At 33.8% G+C, this 13,849-nt stretch overlaps 1 protein-coding gene across 7 annotated transcripts in view; it reads right to left on the reverse strand.

The window, feature by feature from the left end:
• fry (Protein furry) overlaps positions 1-13,849 on the reverse strand; it is a 719,047-nt gene that overhangs the window by 670,626 nt on the left and 34,572 nt on the right. For all 7 annotated transcript variants that reach the window (XM_069813811.1, XM_069813807.1, XM_069813810.1 and 4 more), the window contains 8 exons: positions 11,843-12,030; positions 8,316-8,498; positions 5,952-6,159; positions 5,416-5,553; positions 3,301-3,535; positions 2,610-2,788; positions 679-903; positions 42-185 (listed from right to left, as the gene is read on the reverse strand). In XM_069813811.1, coding sequence (XP_069669912.1) covers positions 42-185; positions 679-903; positions 2,610-2,788; positions 3,301-3,535; positions 5,416-5,553; positions 5,952-6,159; positions 8,316-8,498; positions 11,843-12,030 — 1,500 coding nt within the window. The remainder of the gene's footprint in view (positions 1-41; positions 186-678; positions 904-2,609; positions 2,789-3,300; positions 3,536-5,415; positions 5,554-5,951; positions 6,160-8,315; positions 8,499-11,842; positions 12,031-13,849) is intronic.

Consider the following 13,849-nt stretch of genomic DNA (forward strand, 5'->3'; position numbering starts at 1 on the left):
GTTGTTAGAGTTTAAAGCATGATATACAGGTGAAAACTAACCTTGTTAACATTTTGTGTGCTTGTCATCATTAGTGGACGTCCATAGTGCACATCCAATGCCCTTAGAATGTCAACAAAAACTCTTCGGACATGTGGAAAATACGATGACATTCCAATACTGCGAGCTGTGTCTTCAGTCAGCATCTATATAATTATGCAATATGAACATCATTAATTCCAGTTAGTTTACATCTTTTCCTCTCACTGTTGTGGATAAGGGATGTTTTCATGCGTTGGGGAGTACTACTGAATTTACTGCGATGTTGCAATTATTTGTAAAAACAAAATCGATTACCCCTTAAATAAAAAGAAATAACGCAAAATGGCAAAGGAAAATTCTGTTCCTTTAACCTTGAGGATTTATTCTTTAATGTTATTGTCACTGAACACTTTCCATCTTGTATTCACTTTTACATTCTCCTCTTATCAGATCATGAAACTACTCTTCTCTTTGAAGGGAGGAGATGAGGCGTGGAAGGAAAGGAGGCTCAGGGAGTTCACTGAGAAAATTATTTACATAAGATAAAGTAATTAAACATGATTGCAACTATATTCAAAGAAATCTCACCGAAGTACATGATAAAACCTGCCAAAATTACAGTAAACTTGAATATTTTCGACTTGCAAACAAACATACCTTGTTTAGGAATGTCTTCTTTACTCTCAGAGTGTTGCCTGAAGGAAGAACCCCCATGGTGCGAGGCATTGGTGGCTCTCCTTCCTTTTGTTGTAAACTGTCTGCGACTACAAGGAATGCACGAAGTCCAATGCTCATTCTCTCTGGTGTAAGAATGATTTTAATTGGTCTTCCAACTGACAACAAGTCAAATACTATTTCACGCATTGCAAAATCCAAACGTTCCTGTAAAATAAAATAAATTGCTTAAAACTCTTAACAAATGACAAGATAAAAATAAGATGAAAACCGATAAAGAACGACTGTTAGTTTAAATTATGATATTGACGATCATGATAATCGAAGTTCCACTATATTCATCAGTAGGTACGCTCAATTTTCGCGAATGATTTTTTCACAAATTTCTGCTGAGAATAATGTTAAAATTTTTATAGGTATGAACGACACTCATTCTATAGATACGTTTTACGATGGCGATTTGTCGCGAATTTTGCTCATTTTTCTTGTTTTTGGGAATTCAACAATTGTTTGCAATAAACACGTTTCTTTTTATGAATATCGCTGAATTGTACATTTGTCGGTCACAAAATTTTACTATATTTTCGACAATGAAAGATTCAAAATACATATGAAAATAGGTTTGTCTTTCATGTTTCATCATATTGAAAGCAGGGCTGCTCAGCTGTGAAAAGTGAAAATCTGTGTGTTTTGAATGAACAATGCTTAAATTCGTTACACATTAACACAAGAAGAAATGCGTATAAAATGATATGTACCACAGTTTCAGGAAGAGAACCAATAAAGACTACGGAATAATGTATAATCATTACCATCGCCCAGGTTAAGTTTACAATGCAGTACACTGTAGGTAAATGCACAAGAGCATGACCATTCAGTAACAAATATCTTTCACAGAATACAGTGTTAAGCACAATAAGTCTCAGGTTGCTTTGGACCCCTTTTTCGTAAAAAGAGAGAGAGAGAAAATCCATTCGTAACAATGTGCCATAACTAATACAGTAGAATTCCTCGTAACCGGCAACTGTGGGACAAAGCCAGTGCTGGATAACTGATTTTTCCGGATAATTAGAAAATATGTATATAGATTATGTTAAGACATTCTGTACTGCACAAACTTTTTCTTCCACGTTGAAATTTAGTCATTTTCATAGAGACATTTAAAAATAAAGTTTTTAAATACATACAATGTTTATTTTTAGTACTGAATATGGTAATGTACATTCATCAGTTCATAATTATTGTAATACAGTGATACATGATAACGTAAAAAATACTAAAAGTTTCCGTAACCTTATGACAATTTTAAATGGTGGCCATGTGATGTGAAGAGCAGTGTAACCAACGTCGCAACTGTGAAGACGAAGTAGTGGTCGATGATTTGAGCATAAGAACATTTTGCTTGCGTTTCGCGAAATCTATTGTGCAACAGCAGCGCTTAACGATAATAGCCATTATACTATTTATCACTCAAATGAAACTTTTACACTCTGTAGGTACAGAGAATTTTACACTTTCCTATTTAGAGTCATCCAACACACCTTCGAAATTGGCGAGATCAAGTGGTAAATTTAAAGATAATTACGTCTCTGCACATTGTGTGCAAGGTCTAAGAGACAGCTTACCGATGCTACTTGATCTATTTCTTTTACTCCAGGAACATAAAGGGTTTTCTGTCTATGTTTTCACATGTGAACAATGTAAAAACCAAACACAATATGCAGTATGTACGATCCATGAAAACCACTCACATCTTCGTTTGACTCTTCCCTTTCATATGAATGTCTATTTTTTTTTTGGCCTAGCCAAAAGTGCCGTTGTTTTGGTACTGCCGGTTATTTCGGTGCCGGACACGAGGGATTTTACTGTAATTTTCTTTTAAAATAAATACTACATAAATTATGAATAAATACCTGAGCAATAAACTGGATGATCTTAACAAAGATATTGAGGGGTGTGTCTCTTGGAACAACTGCCTTGGAACCCTTTGGGAATAAGGAGTTAACAATGCTCTGCAAACGTGACTGAGTTGCAGAATTACTTTCACACTTGATTCGGATCATGTACACCCACAGCAAGCGATACAGGGATTCTGTAAAAAGTATTGAAGAAAGCTATAATCATCAAACATACTTCACCAGTTCTGAGTAGAGTATACGAGTACATCACATTTTACTTTAGCATGTCAATCAAATACAGTTTCAATCAGTTTCCTGGACATTCCTAATGGCATATTCTAGAGCAAAGTTAAAAAGTAAAAGTGATTGTGCATCTCCTTTGCTTTAGCCCACAGTGAATTGAAAACGTATCAGACAGACTCTGCTGAAAGTTTCACTGAGACACATTTTAATTAATCGAATGTTTGTCTTGTCACAGAATATAGAAATAGATAGAGGATAAAGGACGTATGTTACACATGCAAGTCTGATTTTTAATAGATGAAAGTGTCATATTAACATAACCCTTCATCCACTAATGAATGCCTTCAATTATTTGTAGAACAAACAGATAGGAATAATTTTGATTTCATTACTCTATTTTTTCAATCACAAAGAAATTACAGATAAAAACTGATTGCAATCCTCAGGAATTTAAAATACCTACCCAATGCAACACGGCACATCTTAGGATCTCGGTTCTTGAGGTGTGAGAGACACATGGCCAGAAAGTAATGCCAGTTCTGAAGGAAGAAAATTTTCTGGCTGACACATAGAAGACAAGTGACTAGAGGAAACAGAGCCAATCTGTGTTTAGATTTGGTGCACATATCCAGTGTCTGTGAATACAGCATCTCAACGAAGTTCTTCAGACACGGAACATTGACTTCATTTTTCACAGTCTGAAACACAACGAGAAAATTTCACAACAGAATCACACTTTATAATAATCTGAATCAAACACAAGCAACTGGTAAACGTAAGTTTACTATCAATGGAGAAAAATTGGATCCGGCACTGAGAATCGAATCCAGGATCCTCAGCTTGGCGCACTGAGTGCTCTTAATCCGATCCACAGCAACAGTCAAACTCTTCTCTTTCGCATCATCAACGGCCTACTACCAGCATTTTAGACATACATGTCATATATACAAGAGCGCATATTTCAATGATTTTATGGCCATTTTCAACAACAGTTCTTATTTGAGAACTTCGCCATCCTCTATTAAATATTGTGTTTTCCATGACTTTATGTAGTCATCATCATATTATACTACTAGCCGTACCCGTGCGCTCCGCTGCACCCGTTAGAAATAAATATAAAGTAATTACATAATTAAAATAGGACATTTGATCCAGGGGACATTCGTGTTTGATAGAAGGATAAATCGTTTAATATGTTACTTAATTTAAATTGTATTTAAAATATTAAAATGCGATCATTTTGATCCAGAGACCTCTCATTTGGTGCAATGACAATTCCTTTAACATGTTTCTTAATTGTTATTACCAATTATTTTTGGAAAAGCGAAAATTAACAAAAAAATTTTGGCTACAGATTTATTATTATGTTTATATTATATTATATTATGTAAAAAGTGTGTTGATAACGGATGTACTCGAATTAGAAAGTTTTTAATTTGTTGTCGGAGCTCTTGAATCTCAGGAGGAACAGCTTTTACAACAGCGCAACATAATCCGCTTGGCTCATTACCCAATTCTTTTGCATTGCATTTATTGCATATATATTTTATGTATTTTAACACGATTCAATTGAGCATAGTTAAAATTTAAATTACACAATAATGGATTGCTAAGCTAATGTACTATTACTGCATACTAAATCAATACACTCTCGTTCGTTAATTCTCTGAGATAAAAATGGATATGTTCATAAACATTATTTTAAGAAATACAGGAAATGAATATACAGAATAACCTATCAAGTTTTCTGTGCATAAGAAGCTATTTTAATCTTACCTGTCCTCAATTCACTCACAAGTTACTGTAATAACATTATAGCATTATGTCCATCCAGAGAAACTACACTTTCCAATGATGAAATAATAATTAATTATACAAATCGGTTAATTTAGCTTCTGATATTACTTCATACAAACACAGAAACATTGTCTGTAGGCTATGTTTCATAGCTTTCGATTGTTGTGTCCAAGGCCCCTTATAGACGAAGTCATTTGGTTTTTATTTCAAAACACTGCCTTAGATGGCAGTTATTTTAATTTTAAAACTCATTTATCTCATTAAATATCAGTCCTATCAAAATTTTTCAAAGAATAAAACTTATCAGAAATCATTTTTAAAGAAACGTTTGTTATGTAAGATGTTTCACAAAAATCAATAATAAGCGAGATATTTCGATTTATTTAATTCAGGCCCCCTTATAACCCCCCTTTTAAATAACGTATTTTGAATGCCATATAGCCTAAAATCTAAGTTACAACGAACTTAATTTATATTCCAATTTTCATCGAAATCCGTTCAGCCATTATCGCGTGAAAAGGTAACAAACATCCAGACAGACATACAGACAGACATACAAACAAAAATTTCAAAAAAGCGATTTTCGGTTTCAGGATGGTTAATTATACATGTTAACACCAATTATTTTTGGAAAATCGAAAATTACCAGAAAAATTTTGGCTACAGATTTATTATTAGTAAAGATTAGTGTAGTCAAGCCACTGTTTTTGTTAAATAAGTTTGTTGAAAATGCAACATAATTAACCCATTAATTGTAATACATGCACATGTATGCACTCACAGCTGCAACAGGGACTAGAATTTCAACGAAGAGACCAGCCAGAGCATGTTTTACATCTTTGTCCTTCACTTCTAGGAAATACTGCGCACATTCTTGCATAAATTGAAATGACGCCTCAAATTCTTCAATAGGAACCATCTGGAATAACAACGAAATTAGTATTAGATAAAAATAATGACAAATGCAACAAGTATGACTATGAAAATGAATAAAAGAGGAAACGGGATTTCAAAAGTCTAAAATTGCAACCTGGAATGTTCATGGCCTTAGCAACAAAGAAATTTAACTTCAGAATGAATTGTTAGAAACGAATATCAATAATACAGTTACAATTACTATGAAGACAATAAATATAATATCGTGAAAGTACATTATATACCTTGAAACATTGATACTAGTATCACTACTTTCAATTCAGTTTATACGTTTTTATGAAGGTCTGAAGAAAAAAAAACATAAAAGCATCAGAAAATAACACGGAGAGAACAAGTTAAGTGAAACAATAAAATGTTTAATTTTCTGCTTATAATTAATACCTTGACACGAAAAAACTTCATGCCCATAAGAAGAGATATTATACTCTGTGTTGTATTTGGACTTGGTTCTTTGCTCTTCAGTTCTTTCAATTCAGCCATAAATCTTTTGCGGACAGACATAAATCGAGACTGAGCTAAGGTCCCAATTACTTCGGCATAAAGATCAGCTATAATGTGAATGTTGGCAGCATTTGGACCACTCTGGATTCTGAAAAACATAATAAATTGAAGTTAATAGGGAAAATGTACGAGTACTATGTGCTATGTAACTCTTCCCTCCGTTATTTCATATTAAATTTACTATTAGGAACAGTTTCTGATTAAAATTTCCCTTATGTGTAACTGAAACACTCAACACTTTCCAGAGCTTGCCTGGGAACTCAAGAAACTATTTTTTTAAAACAGAGCTAATATAAAACTATTCAAGTAAATACTTTATTGTAAAGCAAATAAAACACGCAAAAATTGTCATATTTAATGTCTTGTAGAAAAATAGTTATTTATGGTACTTGTGAGGTAAGTGCATCTTTATTGCGCGAGCGGAAAGATTTAAGCATGAGGCATCAGCCAAGTGCTTAAATTACACGAGCGCAATAAAGATCACGCTCACAAGTACCATACGTAATTTTATCCATGACCATAACGAAAAATTATGTTTTATAAAAGAAAATATGTTGAAAATAAATCCTCATATAATCACATATCATGGCAATGGGTTTCAGAATCGATACGTGTACTAGGTAGGTCATGATGTAGGAGGCCATGATTAGTGAAGAATGGTATCTAAGGCGTTGGATAAATAACAAATTATAATTAATTATATAATTTTAATATATATTTTTTCTTTTTAAACGTGTATTTTCATCTTTTTGAAGTTTCAGGGATTATTTAGAAGCATTCACGGCACTAATGTGATTAAAATAATTTCACATTTTACTTCTGTAAACTTAAGAGGAATATTAAAAAGTAGTTAATCATCGTGTCTGTTTAGCTCAGTTGACTAACGCGTGTTTTGTTATAAAGTTATAAAATCCTATAAACCTATAAACCCAACTTCGCAGGTTCAAGTCTCCTCACCTCCCAAAAGATAAATTATTACAAATTAAAAAAAAAAAAATACATATTAGATATGGATGCAATGCACAAATTACGATGTAGTAGATAGAGAAAAGAGAAGTAGATTGAGTGTATGTATATTTAAGAAATGGAAATAAAGAAGTAGTGGTAGTGACATCTAGTAACTCATAGATTAACTTCTTGAGTAATAGTTCAATGGAAAAGTATACATGTGTGCCCGGGTACTAGAAAAATACTAATGAACTGTGAGATAAAGTTCAAACTGTGAGGTAAAGTCTTTATCTCCCTAGTGGAATACAGTAATGTTGAATAAAAGCCTACTTTACAAACGCAAATGTATTTAGTAAAGGTATGCTTTTCGTTATGGTCATGGATAAATAATATTAACTTAGATTTCAAAACTTAAATTGTAATATAACGCAGGAAAATTAAACTCAACAGCAAAGCATTATTCGTTTCAAATAATCTTAATTGCTACTAGCGGTAATCTTTTGTTAACATATTTGCAAAACTCTGAGAATTTTACTACAATGTCTAATTTATGTTACAGTTTTCAATATTGATGAGTAACAAAAGAGTGATAAATACAAACATTTAAATGCTGTCTTTTAACCAGGACAAAATAAGAAAATTGACTGTAAGCTTAGAAATCATATTTCGAAGCTAAAGCAACCCTCTTGAAAAAGAAACATGGTGATTCTACATTATATTCAGATAATTTACAGCGGACAATTTTATAGAAGCCAACAAACGTTCATTGTAAATAATAGACTTCACAATATAAGAACACACAGCAAAATTACAACCTCATTCCAAAGTATACCCAAACATTAACATAAAATTATTTAAATAATAATCCGTGGCGCTACAGCCCGTGAAGGGCCTAGACCGACCAACCGACCAGCCGGCTGCTGGCCTCACGCCCACATGCCGAAGCATAGGTGGACGATCATCCAACCAGAATGGAGGTATCGTGTGGTTAGCACGATGATCCCCCCAGCCGTTATAGCTGGTATTCGCAACCGGATTTCGCTACCTATCGTAACTCCCCAAGTGCATCACGATGCTGGGTGGGCACCGGTCCCATACACTGGCCGAAATTTCATGAGAAAATTTCTTCCCCCACGAGGACTCGAACCAGCGCGCATTCCGTAACGCGAGTCCTAGGCGGGATGCCTTAGACCGCGACGCCACGGCGCGGGACATAAAATTATTTACATAATAACATTCTTTTATAACAAGAAGTAAACATGTTTCATTGTTGTGTGTTCAATTCAAATCACTCACCCTTCTCTGTATTTAAAATGTTTGAATGCCAGGTTTTCTATGTAACTGACAAGGTCATCCTGCCCTGGATGAAATGGTAGTTGACGTAAAACTTCTATCAACACAAGACAGAAAATAAACTCCACTGCCAGGTCTCGCCTCTCTTGAAGAGTATCAGCCTCACTACGTTCAACAGTTTCCGTGCTATCGACAAAACATAATCTACCATCACTTTTGTATACAAGTAAAACTTACAGGAAGCAAATGCCAATTTCAAATGTGTTCATATAAAACAACACAATTACTACATGTACTCCATATTCACTGAGCACATCTATCTACATCGACAGTTCCTGAATTACCATCCAAAGAGTAGATCTTTTGGAAGAGACAATATGTTGACAGGAGATAGTAACAAACCGTCAGATTTAATAGTGCACGTAAGATCAATCTTCTTAATGTATCCAGCTGTTTGCTGACAACATAAAGTCCACTGTAGTCCAGTGTAGTCTATTCAGTTGTTGTTTTTCACGAGAAATGAGGGGTAGTTTGATTGGTGTTCATTATAGATGCCTGTTGCTAGTAGCCAGAGTTGGGGTGTAATCAATATAGTATGGTGTCTGTCCAATGCAGATGGAAACGAGAAAGTCGATGATATTGCAAAACAGGCAACATATTTGCAACCAAGACCTCTTCAAGTGATATCTCTATCCAGTGCTTTTGCTTCAGTAAAGTCTCATTTTACAAACCTATGGATCAACAATTGGCTCTCTTCTGACAAAGGAAAAATTTTACAGTCTGTACAAAAGAAACCAAGTGCAAGTTAAGATGGTGATGATGATGATAATACTAGGTGACAAAATTATCATCCTTTGTTACTAATTAAGGCCAAGAAGTTGGGTTCAAATTTTGTACAAATGTTGTAATAACAAGAAATAGTAACGCAAGAAATGAACTAAGAAAAGTAAGATGTTAAAATCATCATCAAATTCTTCTTCCTTGCCCATGTGGCCTGTTACAGTCCCACTCAATCGTTTCCTTGCTCATCCCAAATGTCTTTTTCCTCTAGGTCTATAGCTTAAAAGTTGCTTCAGAATCGAAATGTTAAAATAATATAATAATCAATCTTCTTAATGTATCCAGCTGTTTGCTGACAACATAAAGTCCACTATAGTCCAGTGTAGTCTATTCAGTTGTTGTTTTTCACGAGAAATGAGGGGTATTTTGATCGGTGTTCATTATAGATGCCTGTTGCTAGTAGCCAGAGGTGGGGTGTAGTCAATATATACTGCAGGGCTGTGTCTTCTGCAACTGGTACTGATTATTTTAATTTACTTCTTTTGTGGTTTATGGATGGACAGTATAGAAGAATGTGTTCCAGATCTTCATCATGATTATTACACCACAGACAAGTAGGATTATCAGAAAAGTGAAATCGGTGTAGTACAATTGAGTGACAATGTAACCTGTTCTGGCTCTTTTAAAAATGTTTGAACATGTCTGGACAAGTTTTTGAACATTTCCAGGTCATTTGGTTTCTTTTGTACAGACTGTAAAATTTTTACTTTGTTAGAAGAAAGCCAATTGTTCATCCATAGGTTTATAAAATGAGACTTTACTGAAGTAAAAGCACTGGATAGAGATATCACTTGAAGAGGTGATGGTTGCAAATATGTTGCCTGTTTTGCAATATTATCGACTTTCTCGTTTCCAGGTATACCACAATGACTAGGTATCCATTGAAATGTTATTTCTCTTTGGAGTTGAAAACAAGATAATTTAGAATACAGATTTGTCTGGACTTAGCTAGTTTTCTGCTATGAAATGGACTACACAGTGCAGCACCTTGTTTTAAATTTTTAATGGTTCATTTTTCATCATGTACCACTCACTACACGAAATTCTCACCAATCCACAGCTCTGGAAAGCTGCATATTTGATCTACAGTGGACATAGCGTAATCAGCTTATAGCTGAACACACGTATTAAGAAGTAAGAAATCAGTATCTTTCAGCATATACCATATTATCACTTTGATTCAGTTATTGTTTGATGTCATCACCTCTTAACCGAGCGTAATTATCAACATGTCTTACTCGACTCATTTCTCATGCATTTAGTCTTCTTATAAACTGAGATCTTATGTCATTCTAATTATCGTAACAAGTTGCTGCCACTTATTAATTTATTTGCATCTCCTTTGATTTTTTTCTGTAGAAAATACTACAAACAAAAATTTTAAAACTCAATTTAAGTCTGGTGAAAATATAGTTTTATGCATAGGCTAAGTTAAATTCAACTTCCGAATTTTCAAAATTAAGCCACACATTCAGAGCCACAACTGTACAGAAATCCAATTGCTGAAATTACTTATAAACTTGTAAATGATACCATTTAATTATTTCATAGTGTTCAAGAAATATGTGTCATTAAAATTAGGTCTGAATGTTGTTGTTGTTGTCTAGTGCCTTGCATTTGGCAATGAAGCCATTAGCGGTCGTGCTTTCCAATACTTTTGAACTGTAGTTTCTTCTGATCTTAATGCTTCACAGGTCTTCAAGTGGTCTTCATTCATTTCTGCTGGATCGTTACACAGGACACATATGGGTGAAGCTGAGATACCTATTCTGTAGAGATGACTTGCTAGACAGTCATGATTTGTCAATAGTCTGAAGGCTGCAACTGCTGTTTTCCTTGGTCTCTGGGGGATTATATCTGGGTTGGAAAGTAGTGTAATCCATTTTTTGTCTTTAGCATTTGATTCTATTTCTTATAGGTATGAATGAGAAAATTTTGTAGTGATCAAGCGTTTTATTGAGGAATATGAGAAATTAAATTTAGACTTTTATTTTATTGTTGTGCCTTTCTTTGCAAGTGTGTCTGCGGTTTCATTCCCCATGACTCCACAGTGTGCTCGAATCCATTGGAGATGGACAATCTTATTAACTTTTTGGAGTTGTGTTAGCATTTTGTAGCATTCTCTTATTTTTGTTGACTTCTTTGTAGCATTTGAACATATTCCCTGAATTGCAGCTTTAGAATCTGAATGTAATAGTATTAAAATTCTAGAATTTTGAGTAGAGATGAAATTTGAATAGAAAGTCAATTTTTAGATTTATTTTACAAAGTATCGCAACATCATGTAACAAATAGAACTTAAAAATTTACACACCTTTCATCAACTGGGTCTGCATAAACTTCGTTACAACATGTTTGTTATTTCGAATATTCAGCATATCACTAATCCAAATATATCTTTCAGCCTTTTCTTTATTCATTTTATTTTTTGGTAGCTTTATGTCTTCAATGTCTGAAGTAATTCAGGTTTGCCATCCATCGGTTAACATATCTCTTTCCATATGTAAACCTTCACGGAACATAATGTTGAGCAGATCATATTCCTATTCAATACCCATACAAAATTTCCAAATATCTTTTACAACAGATTTCAGAGTACTTATTGCACAACAGTAACTTTATTTACTCCATAAAAATAACTTAGCAAGGAATTTTAACTTCGAAATAATATGTTAGTTAAATTACACTACCTTTTCCCTTTCAAGTCCACCTTCTTCTGTTCAGTGGTACTTCCATCCACCATTTGCCTTTCATACCATGCAAATAGAGCACGAAGAATTGAAGGTAGACAATGTTCAGCCACTGACCCGAACGCACTTAAAAGCTGGTCAAATTGTGGATCTTCCCCTCTCTGTAGAACTTTGGATAGCGGTCTCTCCTGCAAAAGAAAAGTGACATAGAATGCTCGTTTGTAGTATATGAGTTCCATAAATACTACTTACCTACAAGGTGATGCAACTAAATCGTACACGTCTTACAATGTAGGATATTAGTCCAGTAGCTCACTGAGTTGTAATGAAATGCTTAAGCAAAAAAAATATATATATATTACAAGTAAATACGAAATTTTAAAAAATACCCTAAACATGACTAACAACAAAATTAATTAAAATAATCACTGAATATTAATAAAATATTACTTTCAAATAAGATAAAATAAATTAATTTAAAGATCAATGCAGATCATGCATAACATGGTCAGCCAAAGTGGTGTGCAATTTAAAAATGGGTCACAGTCCTGCCATCTATCCGAAGTATGCAAAACCCGAATCACGCAAGTGAAGTGCGTAGGCATTAGACACACACACAATGATCTGAACAAGTGACAGAGAAATTAGAAGACTTCTTCTTCTTCTTCTTCAGTCCCTTCTGCTGCTAAACGTCGGGTTCACCTCTCTCCGTCCATTTCATCCATTTTTCCCGGTCTCTACACATTCTCTTCATCTCTACCATTGTTTTTCCTTTCTGTTGGCCTATTATTTCTATTGTATCCTCCCATTTAATCCTTGGTCTTCCTCTTCTCTTTCTTCCTTCCACTCTCATTTCCATCACCTGTTTAACCTTCCTTTCTTCTCCCATACGATATACATGCCCAAACCATTTCAACTGCCTTTCATTAATCACCTCTGTTAATGCTTTTCTCAGTTTAACTTCTTCTCTTATCCTGTCATTCCTTATCCTATCTCTTCTGGTCTTTCCTACAGTTCTTCTAAGATATTTCATTTCCACTGCTGTTAATTTACTTCGATGTTTATCTAAGAGTGGTAAGCTTTCGGTACTATATTGTATTATAGGTTCAATTATTGAATTATCTATATATATATAATTTGAACTGGTAATGGAAATTACGGGAAAACGGCTGGACGGATTTGAATAAATGACCCCTCATTTTGAAGCTTGGAACTCAAAATTTTTCGGAAAAATAGTAGTTTTTAGTGTAATGTCAATTTTTAAACATAATTTTCCTATTTTCCAAAATCAATCTGTCGTCAGTTTTGAGAACTAGCTAATTGAATTCACAGCCGACTTCATATTCCCTTCGCTTTTTTGTAAAGGAGAAGCGAAGCGAGCATCAAGTTGGCCATGTGGCATTTCAGAATAAAACAAAACACATACTACAGTAAACAATATTACACGAAGGCCATGATCTGCAAGAATGCTGACATATTTAGAGCTCAAATTAAATTGGTTATTAAAAACTTAACTTACTAAAAATAATTTACAGGTTCTATTCTGTGGTGTGTAATTTTCTGGGTACAGCTGTGTATCGGATATTAAAAACTACAAAACGTGAGGTGGTTTGATGACATTATTACCATTAGGAATGAAATATTATTGTAGTTAATGCCATGATGTGACTATTTTTCATTAATTATACATATTAATGCTATATTGATGATATGAAAGTGAAACATTTTGGGGTTATATAAGTAGATGTAGAGAATAACTTAAATTAGATTTTGATTTCTATATTTTACTGAGTGGCGGCTATATAGTATATATAGTATATGTTACTGAAAGCTATAAAACTTACGTAAGATAATATTATTAAAAATCAAATATTTTTATAATTATTAATCAAGTGGGGTTGGATCTTTTTCATATATTTAATGGCGGTGTGGTGTAGATATTTATATGCGTGGTTCTCTTCAGTATTGACTCAAGAGAGAGTATCTTTCATTGTTATGGAAGCAAAT

This window comes from Periplaneta americana, chromosome 16, assembly GCF_040183065.1.
Source record: "Periplaneta americana isolate PAMFEO1 chromosome 16, P.americana_PAMFEO1_priV1, whole genome shotgun sequence".
Taxonomy (NCBI): Eukaryota; Metazoa; Arthropoda; class Insecta; order Blattodea; family Blattidae; genus Periplaneta; species Periplaneta americana.